Below are 24,131 nucleotides of genomic sequence, written 5' to 3' on the forward strand. Positions count from 1 at the left end.
ACGGAAGCCAAAGCAATAATATTCCAGTTAATTAATAATGACAGCAAAATCATGATTTGATTTAAGAAATTATTTTAGTTACATAAAATTTGGCGTCCTTCAGCAGTTTTTATCATTTAAAACTATGGAGACACAGGAAATCCCTATGTCTACTTCATATCACTGTATACGATAGTTTTGAATCAAGCATTTTTTCCTAGGCGGTGGTTTATTGGGCTTTAACTGCACTGTAGCCGAGCGTGTAGCGGTCATTTCTTTTGTGAGTTGCGACTACCAATTCCGGAATAAACAATGGCATAGTTTATACTAAAGGGACATCATATAAAGTACGCTAGCGTAGCCTACTCTATAATATTCTGTGCTAAAGGATTGAAGAAGAGTAGCTATCTTTACGGAACTGCGCATACTCATGATTTGGAACCCGATTGTATAGGGAATAAAGCACTTTGGAATTAACTAACGCTATGGGAGCGTAAATTGGTCTCGTACGGGGTGAATGATTTATATTAATTTCGTAATAAGACCTACCAATAATTTTTGTATATAAATACATGTCGTTCAATAAAAGATAAGTTCAGTTTTCTATGAGAAGCTGCGTTTCAACGAAAATGTGGACTTGCAAGCTACCAAAGACTGGACTGACATTCATTGCAAAGCGTCATTGATTGAGCTAGCCGTGGAAAACGTAAAATTTATATTAGAATTATTTATAGCATTATACCTGTGAACATAATTATGTGAATAGGCTGACGATAAAATCGTGGGTCATAAGTCAAAAGGAAAGTATCGCCCTTTTCTATATCACAGTGAAACACACTATGCTATAACGATATTTTAGCAGGGGATAAAGTAACTTTGGCTGTAATAAAGTGCAGGCATTTATGCTATAGCCAAAAACATTAAACACATTTTATCGAAGACTTTCCTTTAACTACCGTTGTCAATAGCAACAGGTGCAATAATAAATAACGAAATATGTTATTTTGCAATTGTTCTTTTGCTGTTAGTGCATAACAAAGCAGTGTTATAAATTGTGGGAAAATGCTCACTGTGAAGGAGAGGCAGGCCTGACTGTCATCCAAAAAATCAGATTTTGAATAATTTGAAATCTGGCACGGATAATAATTCTTCATGTAAAAGGTCATATAAAAATTTGATGTGAAAGTGGCGTGATTTTATTGAAAACTGATTTCCATATTAAAGTGTAAGAATAGAGCTTTTTATACCTTACCTTGACTATTTTCTTGTTTAACTGTACGAATAAATCTATTATCGATGAAGTCTTTTATCGTATCTAACATTATACGTTACCACTAGTAATTACTGACTCTGTAACGTTAACTAATCTAATCTTGGGCAGCTGCGAAAGCTTTTTCAGTAATGCATTGCCCCCTCCTCTTTTAGTCTAACTTAAATTTAGATCAAGTGCAATACCTACATGAAAACTATTTGCACGTGAATCTGCATAGATGTAACAAAGTAATTTCTGACGCGTAACGTAAACCATAATTGTTTTTTTGGGTAGTATTTTGGCACTGCAAATGCAATGGGAGTTACTCTGACCATTATGCTAATTACATGAAATTAATAATGCTAAAGAGATGAAAAGTCAAATTCTGAACGTTTCTTCGCTTATAGGTTTAATCTCCATTTTCCAACTGTTTTTGTCCATGTTGTGCTTTTCATCCCCTTGTGAAATCAATCCAATTTCAATTACATTTTTATTCAGTCCGTTCAGCTCAGCGAGGCAAAGTAAAGTTCATGATTAGATGGATCTCCAAGAAGAGGGAAATTGTATCATCTCGTTTGTATGTAGTGTAGAACGTTAAACGATACAATCGTCTTGTCCGTGATTGAAATAATCCAGTGAGAGCAAAAATAGCTTTACTGTACCTATAGGCAACTGACAAATTATTTACGTTAATGTAGGTGAATCAGAGGGTCATTAATTTTGTCAACGAGTGTACCTTAATAGCTATATATCGACGAGCCATCGCAATAAATGCTCAATCGTACAATAAGCTTTGTTAAGAAGATTAGGAAAACAGCACACGAGCCAAAAGCATCTTCCGCAATCAGAATTGTGTTGTTTTCGGTAGCAATAATTATGGTATTTGTATTCATATCTCGTGCGTGTTTACTACCATATAATCTCATATTTTGCATGCACGGAACTCAATCCAATTTTTCTAGTTCATTAGTCCTCAAATCGCTGCAATGAGTTTAAGAATTTTTAGTGCGGGATATTAATATTTAAACGTTAGTTTTTATGATTATGGTTAATAAGTGGACTTAGCATAGTTTTTGTTTGATGTTGCTTTATGAAAGCTTATGCAAAAGAGCGTCTCAATAAGGGATTTAAAACTTTCAAAGCTCTCGCGCGTAGAGCGAATTTAATTAGGTGCCAAAGGCCTAATTGCAGTATCAAGTGGAGTACCCTATCTATTTTTTGAAAATTCGCACGTCCGCCCTCAAGAACGAAAAGAGAGAAAAGACGCGTAAAAATTGAACACCCCCTTGGCTTGTTAGGGATCTACTAATATTACACCTACAGGGCTTCTGTTGATCGAAAAATCAAATAACGAGCCCTTAATGATTTCGAATGTTAATTAGCTATTAGAGTGATAGCGAAGTAATTTAGGTATCTGTGGTGGTAGTAAATAAATAACAGATATTGAAAAATGTCCTGTCGCCTTTTGCCATGTTAAATTACATTTCTTTTATCATTAATTACAACTGTTTAACATTCAATCGCCTTTTCAATCAATTTTATAGTATAAGAGAAAATGAACCTTCGGATTTTATTGAACATTGCTAAACTCGAGAGGCTATATGGACAGAAATTCAGGGCGAGGAGGTAAAACTGCAAAATTCACTGTTCCTCAATCGGGTTTTGAACACAACGCCTGTCGAATACCATGAATTTTTTAATACTTGGGTACAGAATCAAACGTTGGATAATCTTAGGGTGAGATTATGTGTTGTTTAGCAGCGGCTGAATGATGGAAGCTCCTCAAATAGTTCTATTGAGGGTGCTACCTATTTTGCAATAAGCCTAACAAACCCAAGCAGGGGGGTGGGAGTGGCGACAACTTAAAGAATTTTGTTGCAAAATGTTATAAATGTGGCGAGTTAGGCCATTATAAGCGGAACTGTCAGAATTCCAAGAAGTGCGATTGTCAATCGTCAAATCTGTGGATTCCCCCAATGCTTGGATTGCAGATTCCGGCGCAAAGCAGCGTAGGATCATGAACCCTAATTAGCTTTCTACTTTTGAGGTGTTCTTTTCTCAGAAAAGTACTTTCAAATTGGAACTGGCCAATCAATTAAGGCGCTTGACAAAGGCATTGTCAACATTGAAATGACTATCAATGTAAGGCTAAAAGGGTTATTGTGAGGATGGTTTGTTCCGGAAGTGGGTAAAAATTTGTTCTCGATGACTTCTGATCTGGATAAAGGGTACTATTCGGTTCTGAATAGTGAGAAATGCTACATTTGCAAGGACAAGGTTTTGTTTACTCAATCCAAGAGATCAAATGAGCTGTTTCAAGTTTGGCAGAGAGATTATCTAATCAGAATAATAATAAATTCTGATCCGAAGAAAAATGGTATTGTCGTGATGCTGCATTAATGGAAAAAATGCAACGTGTGAGCTTCGGGAAACGCAAGGAGGTCATTACTCGCCCGGGCCAGAAAAATCCTCAAAAGGAAGTTGCTTCTTTGTCGTTTTCAAGGATGAGTTCACTAAGTGTCGTTCAGTTTTCGCACTAAAAACAGTGAAGGCTCTTGGACACGTAGCGAAGGTGCTTTTGACTGATCATGGTACTTAATTTGGGAACGAGAACGTTCAAAAGATCACAGAAGAGCAAGGTTTGCGTCACCGAACATCTCTACAACAAAATGGCGGTGCCGAGCGAGAGTCGGATGTTAGTATCAGCCGTTAGGACTATGTTCCAAGGTTCTGGACTCACTGGAGGCTGTGATAACTGCTGCATGAGTCTGTAGAACCAGGGATTTCTCCATACGAACTTATATACAAGAAGAAGCCTGCGACTGGCCTGCGAGGTTATCTGGTTGGGTACTATGGGGACAAGGACGCTTATCGCGTATGGATACTGGAGGAATCTGAAGTCGTTGTGTCGAGGGATGCGTTCTTCAACACGGGAAAGCTGTCGACCCCCATCTTTGAATACTGTAGCAGTAAAAGCGAGTATGAGGGGGAGATCAAAATCCTACACCAGCACTAGCACCGACTAGAACAAACTGCGGAACCTTTGCCAGCACCATGCATGTGGAAATCAAGGTCAAGCTTGTTGATACCAGGATCAACTTCAAAATTCAAGATGTCGAGGGACTTGCAGGACTATGTAGTCAGTGGAACCTCGGAGTGCTACTACATCATGATTGCTTATGAAGCTGAACCGTTTATGTCCACCGAGGGAATCTCAAGCCAAAAATTGAAAGTGGCAAGGATTGAGGAGGCAAATGCGTTCAATGAAAGTCACACTTGGAACTTAGTTCCTAATTGACTGTAGGAATATTTAGAAGGGAGATGCCTCTTGCGGCAAACATTTCGGTACGGAATATTCCTGGAAGCGATTTTACCGGGATGAAATATGTCTTAGAAATCGAAGGAAGCCAAGACTATTGCGGTGGGAGCAAATTTTTCCCGGAGGAGAAAATTCTGTGTAGTCCAGGCTATATAATATTTTTTTACAAAAAAAATTAGTTACCGGGCGAAACCGGGTTTTTCAGGAAGATGAAATGAACAGAAATTGGGGAAAAATAATTAAAACAGCTGAATTTTTCCGCGGGTGAAATCACGGGGGTTGAAAGGGGTGGAAAGTGGTGTTTTGCAACTTGTGGTATAACTATTAATTTTAGACGAAAATGTTCAATGTAAAAGTATAGAGATTAAAAAAATGAGCAACTTTTGTATCTACACTATTTTCACATAACCTCCAATTTTCCTAGAAGAACCAGAAAAACTGTTGTTTCCGTTTTTATTCTTATTTTTGCGAAAAAAAGTCGTAGGGGTTTGAAATTTGGAGAAAACATGACTTGTTTTCTGATAAAAAAGAAGATAATTTTTTGGGCCCGTAAAGTCGAACCGTTTCCAAGATCTCACGATTTCTGAAATAAAACCACCTCTTTTTCAAGGGGATGAAAAATCTATTTTTTTCATCGTACAGAGGTGCGCGGGGTAGCAAAATTTTCGGGAAGACTTATATTTTAATAAACAAAAATACAGAAATATTATTCCTGTAGCAAAAATTCGAGAAAATCGCCAAAAACTGGAAAAACAGTTTTAACATATACACGGTTTTTGACATGATAAATCAACGTGTTGGATGTTAATAAAGATTTTTTCTAAATCTGTCTTCTTGCTTCTCTTTAATGTTCGCTTAAATATTCTCTTTTGTTATCTTATGCTCAACTGTTTTAGTTAAAACATCTTTATTATTTCTTTTTTGTGCATTTTTACCGCAATAAAAGCAATTCGAAATAAAATCGGATTATCTTGCTTCCTGATTCCTAAACAATTTCTTTTTGTTCACTGAAGAACCTGCCTGTTTTATAGCTGATGCAATTGCGTTGGGCCGGTTGATAAACTTGCAAAATCTGCAATAAGAACGTTAGTTTTACCGACCAAAGCAAATGATTTGAAATGTAAAACCTGGAATAAACTTTATGAGGATTTTATTCATAATTCCTATAAATTAAGGATCAGCAGGCCCAGCTTAATCCTATCAGCTGTAAAACAGGCAGGAAGAAGAGTTAGCGAACAAACACAAATTGTTCAGGAAGCAAAAAAATTCGACTTCGAATAGCTTTTATTGCGGTAAAAATGCGCAGAAAAAAGAAATAATAAATAAAGATGTTTTAATTAAGGCAGTTCGGTACTGGGAAACAAAAGAAAATATTTTAGCAACATTAAAGAGGTGAGAGAAGACAGATTTCAAAAACTTTTTATTAGCGCGGATCCAATACGTTAATTTATTTGCAATATTGGAATAATATTTTGTTATTTTTGATTATTAAAATGTAAGTCGTTACGAAAATTTTGCTACCCCGCGCACCTCTGCACGATAAAAAAAATGGGTTTTTCATCCCCTTGAAAAAGAGGTAATTTTTTTCAGAAATCGTGAGATCTTAGAAACGGTTCAACTTTACGGGCCCAAAAAATTATCTTCTTTTTATCATAAAACAAGCTATGTTCCCTCCAAATTTCAAACCCCTACGACATTTTTTTGCAAAAATAAGAGTAAAAAACGAAAAAAACAGTTTTTCCGGAAAATTGGAGGTTATGTGAAAATAGTGCAGATACAAAATTTTTTTAATCTCTATAACTTTTACATTTAACATTTTTGTCTAAAATTAATAGTTTTTCCACAATTTGCAAAACACCACTATCCACCCCTTTTAACCCCAGGGATTTCACCCGCTGAAAAATTCAGCTGTTTTAATTATTTTTTCCCAATTTCCATTCATTTCACCTACCTGAAAAACTCTGTTTCGCCCGGTAACTAATTTTTTTTTGAAAATAAATTATTTTAGAGCTATTCATCCGGGACTAGTGGGCGAATTTTAAGCATACTAAGTAAATCATGAACGATCCAGTGATGCATTCAGGCGGGGGTGGGGCTCGCCCTCCCCCACAGATAAAATTTAACTCTCCTCATTTACCAATCGCAGTGAAAACACCAGTGGAGTATATGTTTCAGTTTCGACAGGGGTTGATGAATAAAAGGGATTTTTTCTACATTGTTGCTGTAACCAAATAACCAATTATCAAATAGTCAAAATTGTCGTAAAATCCATCACATGCCAAATAAGATTCTCCCATGATCCATGGTTCCTATCTAAAAAATGCTTGGTCAATTCAAATTTGTTTTTGACCAGCATTACAAACATGTTTGGCTTTGGTCTTAAAATGAAATTTGAACAATTCTCACATTTACGATCTGGTTTAATCAAGTACCAATAGAATATAAATTGCATTGGCGAACCAAATCTGACCACCCATCGCAATGGTTAACTTGGTGCGTGTTATTTAATTTAAATTGCCATGTAAACACGTCGGCTTCTTTATTCTTTTATTAAAAACTTTAGCACGCGACGCACTTTCAATTTAGCCGCTCCGCAATCAATTGTTGAAGTAATTTACGCCACTTTCACATATTGCTGATTAAACACGCAATTGAAATGGTTTGTTTATGTCACGCACCCACATGTTAGCGTAGGCCTCATGTAACCGAATTTGCTAAGAGTCTACGAACTAAAATTTTTGAAATGATCGTGGTGCTCACTTTTTGCAAATGGTATCTCAATTCAAAAAAGAATTTTGCGATAAACTGTTTTTACGTTTCGAAAAACTTAATCTTCAACTTTAACTTCAATGCATTTGGTTGAGTGAAAAGATTGAGCCTTTTTGAAAAAAAAGTGCAGTTATGGCATAAAAAAATAAAGGAAAGCTGCTTTTATATGTTTCTCACATTGTGTTCAAGTATCCTTTTATCTAGAAGGGAATTTCAAAGTTATACTGTTAAAAACCTTGGAAGGATAAATAGAAAATTGGGTATGAATGTTGGATGATACTTTTTTCAGAAGAAGATATACCAATTTGTCCGCTTGGAAATTTCTGCTGTTTTTCGTTAAGATCTAAATATCGAATAACTCTAGAGAATAGACAAACGGTCAGAGTTATTATGTGTGTTTCAAGACGTTATTGAATCCTTTTCTATATTTTCCATCAAAATTACAGATTTTTAAATTATAAAGAGATAATCGATCTTTCGATGTTCCAATAGCGAAATTGTTAATTGAATTGGAATATTTTGAAAACTGAACAGTCAATTCCAAAAGAATATCACAACTCCTAATTTAAGAAATGACTTGCAAAAACTAAAAACTGAATATCTTGCTGAATATTTAATGAAATACAGGGTGGGATAACGGAAACGAAACAGACAGAACTATTCGAAAGGAAATAATTTTTGAAAAAACGCGAAAAGAGGTCGATTTTGGTTGGAAGAGGGACATCTCTTATTTAAAAATTTACTCCTACCCCTAGTGTCAATCCCTTAAGCATGGAAGCCACCCCTTCAATACTTTCAAATTGAATGTTGGGTCGAGTGACACATCATTGAAAAGGGCTCTTAATTTCGTACACGCTTATCGTTGGTATAACATGAATAAAATGGTTTACATTTCTGAAAGATTGGTGAGTGAGTCGTCATAATCAATCACTTTGGACAAGCTTCAAATCACGAAACCGAATATAAAGTTATGTTGAATTTACTTTTTCTAAGTCAAAACAAACCCGATAGGATAAAATACAGTGTTTTAGAATCTTCTTTCCAAATCTAAATACAAAATATTCCGTTCCAACTGTCACATAGTTCTCAATCACGCAAAAGAATGCGAAATAGTTTGGGCCAGCGCCGTCAAACGTCATTGATGACCCGAACTATGCAATTGCGTTAACAAGAGAAATTAAAGCGCTTATAGATTAATATTTATGTCGTATTGTAATTGAATTCGTTTAAAGTTAAATAATAATTGTCGCCCAATTAATTAGATACCTACTTAAGGAGGCAGACGTTTAGCGTTAGCATACCATGCTTTCGTTTTTAATTGAAAATTAATTTCTCTCGAATTTTCCAATTCCGCATTTTAGGTAATATGTGATACACACTAAAACCTAATGCTACCCCTTGCGTGTTTTACGTATTTGACTTTATTCCATTGAGATATAGCAATTGCATTACATTCGAATTAGTGCTTGCAACTACATAGTAATCTATTCACAGGTTTAGGTAACTGATCGATACGAAACTTGCACTTTGCAGCTTCCTCATTGATTTACGCCGGTAATTTATATCTAAATAAAACGTTGCCAAAAATGTTAACTTGTTTACGAGACTATAAGGTTGAAAAATTACACAATTGATGGTTAATGCGCCGGCGGTTAATTTTATTGTTACTTAATTGATTTTTTGGCAGTGACATTCACACTTGAATCTTAAATATTTATGAGACGTTTATATAGCGAACACTAAATAGAAATCGTGCACGCAAATTTGTTCGTACCTGTATCCAAACATTCATCCCATTACTTGGAACACATGAAGGTTACCCTTTTTTTAAACAATTTTCATTATTCACATGACTGATCCATACGACGCCATAAAAAATCCTTTTTCCCAGTAAATCAATTAATCTGTGAATTAGGGCTTTAGCCAATTGACATTTTGTTACGTTATGACCCGAGTGTTTTCCCTTTAGTTAAACGTATCCGTGAAAGTGAATAGGTAGGTTTTTGAAAATGTAAATTATTTTCAAAATGGTGGCACTTCGGGAAATACTGGAAGTAGCTAGTAACTACGTTCCTTTAAATTGCAATTTTTAGATTCTACATGAAATTTCAGTTCGTTTGATGCCACATATCTATCTCTACAACTTATGGTTTTGAAGATATTTTTGGTTTCATTTGAATTTTTATTTCAGTGTTAATTTTTTCTTTTAGAATTGTTTATAATTGCGTAATTTTCGTTTTAATGCCATCGCTTTTAACTTGTTCAATTTAAATAAGTTTCTCTAAATAAGACACATTTGGTCAAAATAATGTCTGCGAGACGTAGTTCACACAACAATATTATACTCGTATAAGGGTACAGGAAAGTTTCAAAGAATTGGAGACAATTATAAACTCTTTAATGCCGTATAAAATCTTTAAATGCTAAACTCTTAAAGGCTCTCAGATGATCTTAAACACTACAAGTCTCGTATATACTTTCACTTGATGGCATTTGAAGGCTCTTCGAGACTGTGGACAACTTTTAAGAACCTATATATTGCCAAGGGTTTTTGGATAATTTAGAAAACCTCCACAGAGGCTCTTAAAGAGTCAAAGATAAATCTGTAAAGACTGTTATAGTTATTAAGGTATCAAGGGCGTTATGAACTAAATAACGCCCCAGGTCAACAGTGTAGAACCCGAGGGCCTTCGGCCCGAGGGTTATACGTTGACCGTGGGCGTTGTGTTCATAACGCCCGTGGTGCCTTCAACGTTTTATGTCATACTTGATGATTTTCCAAGAATTAGCGGTGCCAGATGATTAAAAGAGAAGATAATGAGAATCATCAAAATTAAGTTATCCATGGTCGTAACCGAGGTCGTAACTATGGAGATAGATATTATATTTGTCAAAGTCAAACATTCTAAAAACTGTCTGAAAAATGACAGACGAAGCGTCTCATTTACCGGCACACGTTCTTGCGCGAGCCGCAAAAGCGAATGAAGCCATAGTGCCACAAAAATCGAAATCCTCTTATGAAAAAGAGTACGCTATTTTTGCAAAATGGATGGTGAGTAATTCTGTGGAGACAATAAACGAAACCGTTATATTGGGTTACTTCCAAGAGTCGGTATGTTTAAGTAATTTTATTAGTCATTAAACGGAAAGGTGATTTACACTCAGAGTCATTTTCTCCCAATTCGCTTTGGACGAAATTTTCAATGCTATACGTAAAGAGTTAATGGTAAAGAAGAAGATTAAGAGTTTCGAAAAATTTGTGCATCTACAAAGGGTATTTAAAACAAGTTCAGGAAAGCTATCGTCCAAAAAAATCAAAAATCCTTACTTGCGAACAGATAGTCGCCTTCCTTACAGAAGCACCTGATCCGCAGTATCTGATCTACAAAGAGGAAAGAAAATGTATGGGTCTGGGCCAAGCTGGTGCGGTGTTCTCTGGACAGTCCCAGAATTGTTCTTTTTTACTTCAAAATAACAGTAGGATAATGCGACATCAACACAGTTCGTTTTATTCAGTTGTTGAAAATAACGCCCGTTGCTACGCATAATTGGGGTTGTCATGGTGGAGTGCATTATTTGTCATTTAATGTATCTTGATTTAGGATTATTATAACTGAATAATAATCAAGTATGACATAACATGTTTTTGAAGGCCTTTAATGGTCCATAAAAACCCTTCAATGTGCCGATCCGACATACACAAAGTCAACAGCATCAAAATTAATAAAAAAAGGGCATGATTTTGGCTACTTCAGTTTAAGTTCCAAGTGGTAGATCTATGTTGTCGTTCCTTACTTTCGAATAGTTGACAATACACTGTAATATACAAGCTACCCCAACTAAAATCTGTACTTTTTCCTGAGCTACGTCGATTTTATATTGAAAGACGTTAAAATTTAGTTTTTTTTTCATTTTTATCATAGGTTCTAAAAAAATGTTGGGAATTGTTTTATACATTTTTAGGAAAGTGATTTATTTGGGGAGGAGGATGCACATTTTGGTTGGGGGACACACAAAGCAAAGTGGAAAACCTTATCGGTACATTACAGAGCATCACTAGGTGCACATGGATATTCCAATTTTAAAGCGAGCGTTATAGCGAACGTGAATGAAAGTATGTCTGGCGATAACAAGAGATAATCAGAAACGTATTGCGGAAGGCGAGCACGTTTGCCACGATCTCTTGAGACCTAAATGTTTTTGTTCCGTTCTGTTTAAAGCCGAGCACGTGGCGCAAATACGGGTTTTCTCTCTTCGATTTTTCTCGTGAGTGAGATTCAAATAGTGGAAAAAATTTGCAGTGGGACAGTAATTTTAACCTAATTTGTAACAAGGATGTTCATTTACGTGTGATGAAATTTACGCGAAGGAACATTTTCGACTGGGAGCGCTTTTAAAATCAAACCGCGAGTAAATGAACTGATATTAATACTCATTGTAATAAAAAAAGAATTGCTAACAGTAACAGCGGGTAAAAAGCTTTAAGCAACGTCATTTGACAGCGCCATGTGCGACAAATAAAATTTTATATACAACGGCATTCGGCAGGGAATTTAAAGACAATAATTGATCGGTGAATTTACCCCCAAGAAAAACTAATTAATAAATTGGGCAAAATTAGTATTAACACAGCGAAACATTGGCATTTTATTCCTGTGCATAATATAATAATAACTTTGAGCGTCATTTTTCGCGAATTTGAAGCCGGTTTGCTTAGACTCGCAATGCGTATGGACATTTTTGTTCTGCGTTTATCACGGAGTCAAATGTACAATCGAAAGAAGCGTGACCTCACCCACGTCAATTACTGTATGTTTTTTTTTTTTTTTTTTTTTTTTTTTTTTTTTTTTTTTACTACAGTTCTACGGCATCAACTGCATGGTTATTAGCCGTTAGTGTTTATACTTTTACGACAATTTTAGTTTCCTTAATGAATGCAATCAATTTTCGAATATTATCTTCATCATTTCCTAAACATTCCTTTAAATTCTTTGAGATCTTATGCTTTATTCTTAAGTTTTCATTTATTCCACATGTAAGTAACATATGAGTTACATTTAGTGGCTCATTACATTCCACGCACAACGGAGAAGGGGCTCCTAAAAGTAAATGACTTGATGTTATATTACTATGTCCTAGTCGTAATCTCGTGAGAGCAACTTGTTCACGGCGTGATAGTTCACGAGGTATTTTCCACGTATTTACACCCACTTTGATTTGACTGAAAAATGATTCATCTGCGAACCATTGTGTCATCCAGAATTGTCTAATTCTTGATAATACCTCCATTTTAACATCATCTGCACGCACCCTTGGCCAGTCTATTTCTTTGGAGAGAGTTGCTTCTCTAGCTGCGCTATCTGCCAATTCATTACCTCTTATTCCACAATGGCTAGGACACCACAAAAATTTGACAATTTTACGGCGTCTTTGTAAAGAATCTAGGCAGGATAACATCGTTCTCACAAGAGCATCTTTGCTAAATGTATTCGTTATGCTTTTCAAGGAACTAAGGGAGTCTGAACAAATCAAAAATCTTTTTTCTGTCGACATGGTAGAATAGTATAACGCTTGCATAATCGCATACAGTTCTGCTGTATACACACTTGTATATTTTGGAAGTGACCAATTATATGTCTTGTCTGTAACACTAAATGCACTTCCCACTCCCTCTTCCGTCTTCGAACCATCTGTGTATATTATAATATAATCACGGTATTGATCTAATACTGATAGAAATTCCTGTTTAAGATATTGTTTATTAGTGTCCTTTTTTGTGTCAAACCACTTATAATTTACTTGCGGTTTACTAATTACCCAAGGTGGAATTTCGGACACTTTATTTTGATATGTTTCTATTGGTAATTCAAGCAAATTTAGATTCCTGGACCTTTCTAGAAGTCGTATGCCAGTTGGGCGCATTATAGTACTTCGACTGTCATAGATTGGATATGTATCATTATTAAAAAGTACGTTATAGTTAGGATGACTTCGCAAAGCATTTATTCTTATACCATATTTAAGCAAGTTAATGTCAAATAATATTTTCATAGGTGGAATTCCCGATTCGCAACATACATCTTCTAGGCGGCTAGTGCGAAAAGCACCAGTACATAGCCGTAGACCTTCGCAATGAATACGATTAACCTTTTGAATTCTAGTTGCTCTGGTTCCCGATATAATAACACTGGAATAATCAATCTTTGAAAGTATCAGGGCTTTATGTAATCTTAGTAAAACTTCTCTATCCGCACCCCACGACAAATGGCTAACACAGCGAAGAATATTAAGTGCTTTTTTACATTTAACAGATAAATTCTCAATTTGCCCTTTCCAATATAACTTAGAGTCAAATATAACTCCAAGAAATTTGATGTTATCCTTAACTTCTATCGTATGTCCATCTAATGTGAATTTTAGATGTTCATGGAAACTTCTCAATCGGCAAAAATGAACTACATGGGTTTTCGTGGGAGAGAAGCGAAAACCAATCTTTTTCGCATTATTCGATATTTTATCTATTTCATTCTGCAGGATATCATTAATGTTTGAATTTATGGCGCCTGATGAGTAGATCAGGAGATCGTCTACATATAAACTTTTCCCAACAGTTGGACTAATAGAAGTCAATAAATCATCAATTGCGATTGAAAACAACGTTACACTCAGTGCAGAACCTTGAGGCACTCCGGTGAGTTGCACCCGTTCGGAGGAATAAGTATTACCGATACGTACTGCGAATTTCCTATCATTTAAAAAACTTTGTATAAATATTGGTAAGTTTCCTCGAATTTGTAACGAATGCAACTTTTTTAGTATTCCGTATCTCCATGTATCGTCAAAAGCTTTTTGAATATCGAAAAATATTGCATATAGGTGTTCTCTTTTAGCAAAACTATTTAATATTGCTGTTTCCAATTGTACAAGTGCGTCAGTTGTAGATCGTGTTCTTCTAGATCCTACTTGGAAATTTGATATAAATTCGTATCTCTCTAACAACCATGTTAGTCGCAAATTTACCATCTTTTCTAACAATTTACTTAAGCATGATATAAGTGATATAGGCCTATAACTGTTTGGATCTGTATGATTCTTTCCTGGTTTAAGGCATGGTACAACAATCGAAGTTTGCCATTGAATAGGGTAATGACCCGTTTCCCAAATTTTGTTAAACAATCTAAGGATGTGGTCTTTTCCACAGTTTGGTACATGCTTTATAAATTCATACAGTATACCATCACGTCCCGGTGCAGTATTACGGGTTCTTCCAAGGGCTTCTTCAAATTCGGTGATTGTAAATGGTACATTGTACTCATACCTCTCTATACACTCAAAGGATAGCGCGATTTCCTCATCATCAGTTCTGTTTTGTAATTGGATGGTACTACTGCTTTCAAATAGATCCGCCAGGACTTCTGCCATTCCGAGGGGGTCATTCAGCAATCGATTCTGTACCATTAACCCCGATATTTGGGTTCTTTGGGATGATCCATTTATACACCTCACTTTTTTCCAGATCTCCTGGCTAGGGGTTGTCCTCTGAATACCACTAACATAGTTCTTCCAAGATTCTCTTTTGCTTGTAAGTATCAACTGTTTAGCTATAGCTCTCATTCGTTTAAATTGTATCATATTACACATAGTTGGACATTTTTTAAATTTGTTAAAAGCTTGTTTTTTCTCTCGTATAGCACTTTTAATTTTTTCATTCCACCACGGAACTATTCTTTTTCGGGGTATTGTATTTATTATGTGTATACTTGAGTTAGCAGCACTGATGATCTTTGTTGTTATATCGTTTTGAATTTCATCCACGCTATTCATGGTGTCATCAAAAGGTAAGAGATTTAGGAGGAACTTGTCCCATTTTGCATGTTTTAGAACCCACTTTGGGGGGCGATCGAGAGGTTGTATATCACTGGGTAGTAAAATTTCTATTGGAGCGTGGTCAGATACTATTTCGTCTTGGAGGCACCTCCATTGAAGATTCGGGGCAAGAGTTGGGGAACTTATTGAAATATCCAAAACAGAAAAGGAATGGGATCGAGAATTAAGATATGTTCCTTCGCCGGTATTCAGGACAACTAAATTAAACTGCTGGATTAAATCCTCTATCAGCTTTCCCCCCAAGTCGGTTGAGGAGGAACCCCAGAGACAGTTATGAGCATTAAAATCACCAACTAACAGAAAAGGTAGTGGTAGCTGTCGTATTAACGCGGTGAGATCATTTAACATCCACGAGCGGTCTGGTAGGTAAATGTTGCATACTGTGAATTTTAATGGCTGGAATACAGTTACAGCAATCGCTTGAAGTTCTGTTACAAGATTAACTGTTTTGTGTGGGTACGACTCTTTAATGAAAATTGCAGTTCCTCCGTGAGCGCGGGCTTGAGGATTAATGTCTTTTCTGTAAATACTATATCCTTTTAAGTTAAAAAGTTCATTTGGTTTAAATCGTGTTTCTTGTAAACAAATACAGATGGGGTTTGATCTGTTCAATAATAATTGTAATTCTGGTAAATGTTTCTTACAACCGTTAATGTTCAGTTGAATTAAACTCTCCATTTTTATACTATTAAATAAAATGTACAAATGTAAATTACAGTGTAAAAATTGAGACAAACAGTACAAATATTATATCACAGATTTATCAATACACATATATCACAGATTCGGATCGATATCACAGTCAAATAAATCACAGTAATTAAGTAACTTGTCTATCGTTTCGTTCTTTTTCACCACTATGTGTTACTTGGTCTAACGTGACCATGTCTTCTTTTGGTTTTCGGGGTTTTCCCTTTGGCCACCCTGGTTTCTTCTTGGGTTCCTTTCTTTTATTAGGGTTAATAAATTCTGAATCCATTGTCCCTTCATCCAAAGACAAGGGAGAAATTGGGGCTGGCCTTTTTTTACTCGCTATTACATCAACTTCCATTTCACTTTCGGTGTCGTTCACCTTCACCATTTCTTCTACTGTTTCTTTTGTAATTTTTCTTACGTACTCCTTAATCGATTGTTTTAGTTCTCCCATCTCCTTTTTTATTACATTATGTATTTCCGGTAGGAGCAGTTTCGGTACTTGTTTTAACATATCTGAATGGGATGTTTGATTTTGGGCACTTTCTGCATATGTTTGTGAAGACGTAACCACAGAAGATTGTGCCATAGATCTAGCTTCAAAGAAACTAACGTTATGTATTACCTTGATTTCCTGTATTTTTTTCTCGAATTTATATACAGAACAATTCTTTGATTTTGATAAATGTGTTTCACCACAGTTTACACATGTAACTTCATCTAAGCATGGTAAATCACCATGGGTAGCCTTTCCGCATTTACAAATTTCTACATTTTTAGATTTCTGTGATGAGTGTCCAAATTTCTGACATTTGAAACATCGCATAGGCTCTGGTATATACGGTCTAACTGGTAATTCATACATTGCAGCTTTAACACTTTTTGGAAGCTGATGTCTTTCAAAGGTAAGTATCAGCATAGGGCTGTCAATGAGTTCTCCATTCTTGTTAACCTTAATTCTTTTAACATGAACGACTTTTTCGGATCGCAAACCTTCTTCTATTTCTTCAAGTGAGGCATTCAAAAGATCAGTACAATATACTATTCCTTTACATGTATTCAATGTTGTATGAGGCGTTACCTCTACATCGATATCTGCAATTCTGTTCATATTTAGCAGAGTTTCTGATTGCTTCTTCGATTTGGATTCAATTAATAGCCCTTCCCTTACTTTATTTATTTTCTTAGTTTCACCAGCTATACCATATATTCCTTTACTTATAACAAACGGACTCACTTTTTCAAAATTACCATCTGGTAACCTTTTGACCAACAAGAACCGGGGAAAATCCGTCTCATTGCTGGCTGTACGTGCATTCATTAGAGGAGGAAAATTATCAATATTTACATAAGGTGAACCTTCTTTTCTCCTTCTTGAACTTTCGCCTACTTTCCTTGATTTAGCGATACGTGTAGCTAACGTACTTGTTGCAGTAGCCATATGTGAATTGACGCTGCTTTCTCCATCATCATCCACAGGTCGCTGTCGCCAGTCCACAGCAGGCGCAGCGCCGCCACCTACTGCAAGAGTTTTATCACGACTGCACATCATCGTGGTTAAAGGCGGAGATGTCTGGATGCCCCTCCCAGAATCCTTGAGGCAGACTAGTGATTCCTGATCACTAGTGTGGGATTGCGAGATCTCATCTCTACCCACCTGGGATAGTTTGTTTTTTAGGAATTGTACTGACATCTCCGTTAATGTCCCTTTGTCGCAGGGGCCACACGCCTCTTTAGGTGAAGTAACCAGCTAGGGTGCGCATGCTTGCCGAACACGTAGGTTAAAAAACCCCCCTTGCGTGAGCGTTAACGGTTCACTAACGCAGAACCATACATCCTCTCGGCACACTCACACCTTAGGATTTCGGGGTAAATAGACGGGATAAATTAGGAGAGGTAGTGGGACGGCTGTCTTGGATTTGGAAAATGATGGGGTGTCTAAGGGAGGCGGTTGGACTAGCCGCCTCCTCTGCCCATTGGTCGCCTTCTACGACCTCCAGGGCGGGAGTGGGCCGATTCTTCCCCCGAACCCACAGGGGGGTACTGTATGTTATTTTAAATTTTGTGATTTAATGTTATTTTAAATTTTGTGATTTGTATAAAGTAGTGGTGGATTATTTTTAGGAATATGCATATTAATTCTGTTTGATGTAATTTTAATATTCCTAAAGGAATCGACCCATGAGAACCATTTGCATGAATAGATTTTGTTTGTACTTATTGAGAAGAATGAAATCCAAACAAAGCATTTTGGTCATTCTCAAGATAAACCTAAATGACTACAGCTACTTGAAATGAAGAAAATGAAGTGGACGCACATGATAATCGCCAATTCTATCCCATGCATTTTAAATTGAATTGTTGAGGAATAAAATGGTTCTTTTTAACTTTCACGAATAATTTCGTAGTGTGACAGGTTTTAAACTAAAGCATTTCAAGGATAACAAAATGCGTTAATCCCTACGAATCCTAACAAGTAAAATTCAGCTATTCGCGGCCTTAGACATTATGAGCACTTTAAGCCAATCTTGACTGTTTATTGCACAAATGCCTCGGGATTTTGATGGAGCATTGCTTTGCAGAAATTATTGCCATAATTTCCATAATGCTATCTTCATTATTCCACGCCACGTTCTCATGCCATTGTACTCGTAACGATTGACTTAGCATTGTAACGTGAATGCTTAATCTGCCGTTTTGCGTTTATGATTAGAGCGCAAAAGACAACGGATGAAATGTACTCGTTGATGCGGCAAACCTGAATTATTTAAAGAGGAAATTGCTTTCCTAAGTGGAAATATTTGCAAACGTTTTTGCCGGCAATTTTTATGATGTGCGCGCATGACGTTGTACACGAGTAATCAAGCTATTGTAATTATTGATTTTTGGCGCACCAGATAAGTGATTTCGTTACATCGCAGTTGAAATGCTTTCGAAATTTATGAATCCTTTTTATTTTATGGGATTTAAAGGGAACCAATGTGTAATATTTCATTACAGATAATTGAACACCAAAGCACGCAGTGGCAGTCACAATTTTGACTTGCAATGTTAGACAGTATAGATGGGCTGAATAACGCGCTTTCGATGGAAAATTTGTTCTTAGTGAAAATACTTACGAAGTAGTAACATAAAAAACATAAAGAAATCAAAGGAATTAATTTAAAAAGGGGTAGATTTTATTATATAAATTGGGCTGTTGTGTGCAATGGCATGCGATCACTACGCCACCCTCAAAACACCTATCGAGCTATGTCAAAACAACCTTTTAATTTAGACATCCGGCTCCTGTCTCAATGAATAGTCTATGTTGACTAAATAATAATTTGGGAGACAGTGGCCCCGATCCGAAAATTCCAAAGAATTTAACAACACAAATTTTCATTAACACCTAACATAATTCATGGCCACGAAAAGAAAAATCTGACATGAAAACTATCCGGATCGCACAATGTATTCGAATAAACACGCAATTAATTGATTGCCAATTACAAAAATTCATTCCGAAACACATTAAAAAAATGAAAACAAAATCTCTGAAAGAAAGAAAATCTTACTTGGACATATCACCCCGTACGCAGGCGGTCGATAAACAAAATAATAAATCTGAAATGACTTACAGTTTATTTTTAATAATCCAAATAATCTGGTCATACAAGGTTTGCGATATTCAGGCGCACTTACACTCACACTCAAAATCTGACAACTTCTGAACTTCACTTTGCTGTTAATACAGAATTAGAGGTCAAACAAAACGGGCTTGATGAATAAGACGACAAAGTATCAATGGCTGTTCGGACGGTAGAAACTCTTAACTGTTGATAGGGAGAAAACCTCGCTGTGCACTACAACTGCTTGCTTTTTCAACTCGACAAAACTTTTTTCGTAATCGGACAATAAGCGTTAATCTTCTTACACCACTTTGGCGGTTAACTTGCTTTTGCACAAATTTATTATAAAGAATGACGAACTGCGTCTTTTTCAATTAAATAAATAGAGCTGACTGCCTGACAATTTAGAGTAAACAAAAATACACGATTTTTAACCGTCGCGAAACTAGCAGCAGCGCTTCCCCTCGTCTCCAGTATTTAAGGAAACACTAATTCCATCTTAAATAATCTCCTTCTTTAAGAATTTTCAAATACGCCCCATACTTCTCCATAAGGAACGCGAAATTCTTCAAAACACCCGCGTCTTCGCTATCAGCTCGTGCGTTAATTAGTTTTCGCCTAACAATAAAACTTTTAATCGCAAACGATCAGATATGTCTTACTTAAAGTATCTTATCTAAATTTACAAAGCGGCAAAATTAAATCGATAACTAAAAGAATTACTAAAAGGAAACACAAATGAGGAAATACAAATTCAAATGAAACGAACTCCAACTGTGCTTATTTCGTAAATAACCTCCAGATGGATTTAACAAATTGAAACATCCTCATGAGGCAAGTATTTCCAAAAAAATGTGTATGTAAAAAATATCTCAAATCAGGATTAACAACAACAAACGACTACTGTATTTATTGCACTTGATCTCGGATATGTTTCGCCCTTTTGCTGAAGTCACATTAACACTAATGACAGTTCCGGTATCACAGAAAAAATCTGTAAAACGTTTGCTGGTGGATTAAGCACACTCGAAGTTAGTGTTTATCCCTGAATACTTTAATTTCCGAATTAAGTTATGTCATTTTACTGAGTTTTGTATTAAATTTTACCCGAACTCGTATTTTAATATACAATTTCAATTTTCATGTAGAACTTTTGGTTAATGTCAATCTGTCAGTGGTGACAGGAGTCATTATAGACATTTAGCAATGTGACAGGTGCGGCCGGAAAAGTGACAGGTGCGACCGGTAAAGTGACAGGCGGCAGGAAAGGTAGTCTGTCATGGAAACTACAATTTCCTGACATAAAGTAGGCATAAAATAGTTATTTACATAAAAGTCAGGAAAATGACACATTACTGGCGAGGAAATATTGAAGTACAAGGCCCCTTCGGGGCCGAGTACTTTAATTTCCGAGTGACAGGTGCGGCCGGTAAAGTGACAGGCGGCAGGAAAAGTAGACTGGTCTGCTTCCGTCATGGAAACTGACGCTTTCCTGACATAAAGTAGGCATGAAAATGAAGGTTTCATGACGATTTTGGGTAAATGAAGGTTTCATGACGATTCTGGGTCAAATGTTTTGTGATATTACTTTCTAAAGCGTTCTAGATTATTTGAAAATATTTAGAACCTCCTAAGACTCTTTAAAGGGTTTCAAGAGCTTCTACGAATTTTATAGGTTTTTTTTATAAGATATGCGTATTTATAATTGTTTAACACTGATCAAGCCTTCTCTAAGATTTTATAAAGTATTATACAATCTTCCCGAATAGCATTTAAAATCTTTAAAGGTATTCATTTTAAAAGTCTTCTTCACCCAAAAACTTCTATTTAGGTCTCTTGAGGTTTGTTAAAGACCCTAGAAGGCTTTTAAATACTAAAACAGAAGTTTTTAAAGTCTTACATTTAAAGGGCAAGAGCACAGAAAAGCCGTTGCGAACCTGTGATGTTACATAATATCTGTCAGTTTTAAAATTGAAGGAGTTCCCGCTATAATTTTTTGCTCGCGTTATTAGGCGAAAAAACGCGTTACGCCACTGGAAATTGTCTTGGCGGGAAGTGCACAATTCAATTGCACAAAGTCAGCAAGTAGATGCGCTATGGTTTTTTCTTCGTGAGTGACAAAGATCGCAGCGGGGATTTTATAGTCGACGCGGCAAAATTATTATTCAGGTAGTTGCGTTTATTCAAGAAACTTTGTTAAAGTTTACCTTTATTTTTGTTTGTAAAGTTATCATGAATTAAGTAGGCTGTAGCCGCTGTAGGGCATTTGTTTTATATTACTCGCTTGTCGATTTATCATGGTGTTTGCTTTTATAAGCTATTTAATTTAATTTAAAATTACGCAAATGTTTAATGTTTGTGGATGGGTTAACTGTTATATCAGGGTCGTAGTTAGGGGTAGCTTTGCTACTGCCATAAATGGCCCATACGTAATGCTTTCTCATGCACGTAGAGGTTTCATTGAGAATGCCGTTTCGGTTACGTTGATATAGCAATTTCGAGTTGTGGAAAATTCCTTTAGCTTAATTAATTTTTTATCCTCTTTTGACATCGGGGATAGTTTATTATTTGGGGAAGATTGACGATTAATATACAGGATGCTAAAATAATTTAGGGTCTTGCTTAAATTTTGATACGTAAGTAGAGTGGAACTTTTCCAGAAGTGTAGCTTACATTTTATTTAAGATTAATGTACCGTGTGTTGGTATAAGATGGAGCATCTTGTAGATGTGTAGTGAATTTAGCACGGTCATTAAAAGCACTAACGGCGGTAGTAGTTAGTGCTTTATAACTTGCACCAGCATGACTGGCCGTTTCCGAGAAAACAATACCCCCTTGTGCAGCGCTAACTTCCTTCCTCGTTAAAAAAAGCACTAACAACGGGACAAATGCTAAGCGTTAGTGCTTTGTTAGTGCGTGGTAATGCTTTACGAATTGCACCACCACAACTAGCTGCTTCTGAGAAAACGCCCCCTCCCCTTCCTCCTTGTGCAGGTCTGACTTCTTACTCTCCTTGAAAGTACCAACTAATCTATGTATTCCATACTAATTTGAATGTCAAAAAGGTAATTGGAATTTGGAATGATAAAAATTAAACTGAGCTGGTTGCTGTACTAAATCTATCTAGGAAGAAGTGTTAAAGTGTCTAGGTAAAGTTAAGTCAATCAAAGTTGATTCAAAATAAACCGTTAACGTATCCTAGCTGTGGTTTATATAAATGTTGTTGTGCACATGTAACTGCGCACGCATGTCTTTGTATTGATCATTCCCGTAAGGCAGCTGCCATTACAGTTTATTTGTGTTGTAGTGCAACAGAGACCAAAGATTCAGTGTTTTATTTAAATATTTCAGTAAATAGTTTCAATGTGCAATAATTATGTCAGACGCCCAACAAAAAAGTAATAATCTCGGTTTTTAAAACGATACGAGAGAGAGAGAGACCCTATCAGAGACAAAGAAAACATAAGGTATTATAATAACTTCAAAATGGCGCATGGCAAGACCACAAAAAATCAAAATGTAGTGAAGGATTAAAGTTTATTTAACTTATTAAAAACACCGGAATAGTGGAATAAACTCCTCCGTATGACCTTCTGCAGAGGCACCTCTAAAAAAGCATTATGCGGGTCACTCTGTAATTGGGCGCAAGCCTGTTGTGGGCCCAGAACAACAGAGGGGTAATAAATAAATAAATAAGGCAATGTTCGACTGTACCTAATACTAGCAAATGCAGACACAGAAGAGGATCTGCATTGCACCATTGATCAGATTCAGAAATAACAACAAGAAAACAAAATGGAAAGCAACGGAACAGAACTGAAAATTCTAATGACAGCGACGTCGGAAGTGAATAACGGTTGGGGGGGGGGGGGGCAAAAATCAGCGACCATTGAGTCTGAAAGGTCCCTCTCATGCAAAATTGTGTACGAATTAATGCAAAGCAGTGGGTTTTTTTAAGTGACCCTGAAACCTGTTTATTTAATCAATCAAATAATGTATTTTTGAAAGAAAAGTTTTGAAAAAAATTTAAAAAGGTGTCGGAGGATGTCTAGTTATATGCAACTGAGCAACTCAGAGATACTTGACTCGATTGAGAAAACCACAGCCATATATCATTAATATTTTATTTAAAAAATAATGAAGAACTAGAACATACAAAAGTTACAAAAATTTTGTTCCTATTTATTACACTATGTAGCATCTTAAAGAAAAGCAAGTATAAAAAATTAAATATATCCAAAAATTTTCCGCCTTTCCGCAGTTTTTCTGGCAAATTCTTTCAATATATCCTCTACTTCTACACTTTTTGTAATTTCTGCATGCACATGCAGTAGAAGATGTGTTAGTCGCTTTTTAGTGATATATCTACTCTTTCTTAGAGGGGGCGCGGCCCCCCTTGTGTAAAAACTGAGGGGGCCACTCGCCCCCTCTGACCCATACTTCCGACGTCGCTGTCTAATGAAAATAAAACAAACTACAACTGCCACGGAGAAAGACCGTTTCGGGTCGAGCAGGTGACGTTACGCGGTCGGCAACGAATCGATAGTGTGCCATAATGGCTTCCGATTATTTACAAGCGACGGCGTAAATTATAGAAAAAACTTATTTTTTATTAATATAA

At 36.2% G+C, this 24,131-nt stretch overlaps 1 protein-coding gene across 3 annotated transcripts in view; it reads right to left on the reverse strand.

Moving 5' to 3' along the window:
* Positions 1–24,131, reverse strand: part of LOC116168114 (b(0,+)-type amino acid transporter 1) — a 42,654-nt gene that overhangs the window by 12,135 nt on the left and 6,388 nt on the right. For 2 of the 3 annotated variants that reach the window (XM_031483786.1, XM_031483784.1), the window contains exon 1: positions 1,232–1,363. The exons of the other annotated variant lie outside the window; for it this stretch is intronic. In XM_031483786.1, coding sequence (XP_031339646.1) covers positions 1,232–1,301 — 70 coding nt within the window. In that variant the 5' untranslated portion in view covers positions 1,302–1,363. Of the gene's footprint in view, positions 1–1,231; positions 1,364–24,131 lie in introns of those variants that run through there. 3 annotated transcript variants of the gene reach the window in all.

The sequence above is a fragment of the Photinus pyralis genome, unplaced genomic scaffold, assembly GCF_008802855.1.
Source record: "Photinus pyralis isolate 1611_PpyrPB1 unplaced genomic scaffold, Ppyr1.3 Ppyr1.4_LG4, whole genome shotgun sequence".
NCBI classification, from domain to species: Eukaryota; Metazoa; Arthropoda; class Insecta; order Coleoptera; family Lampyridae; genus Photinus; species Photinus pyralis.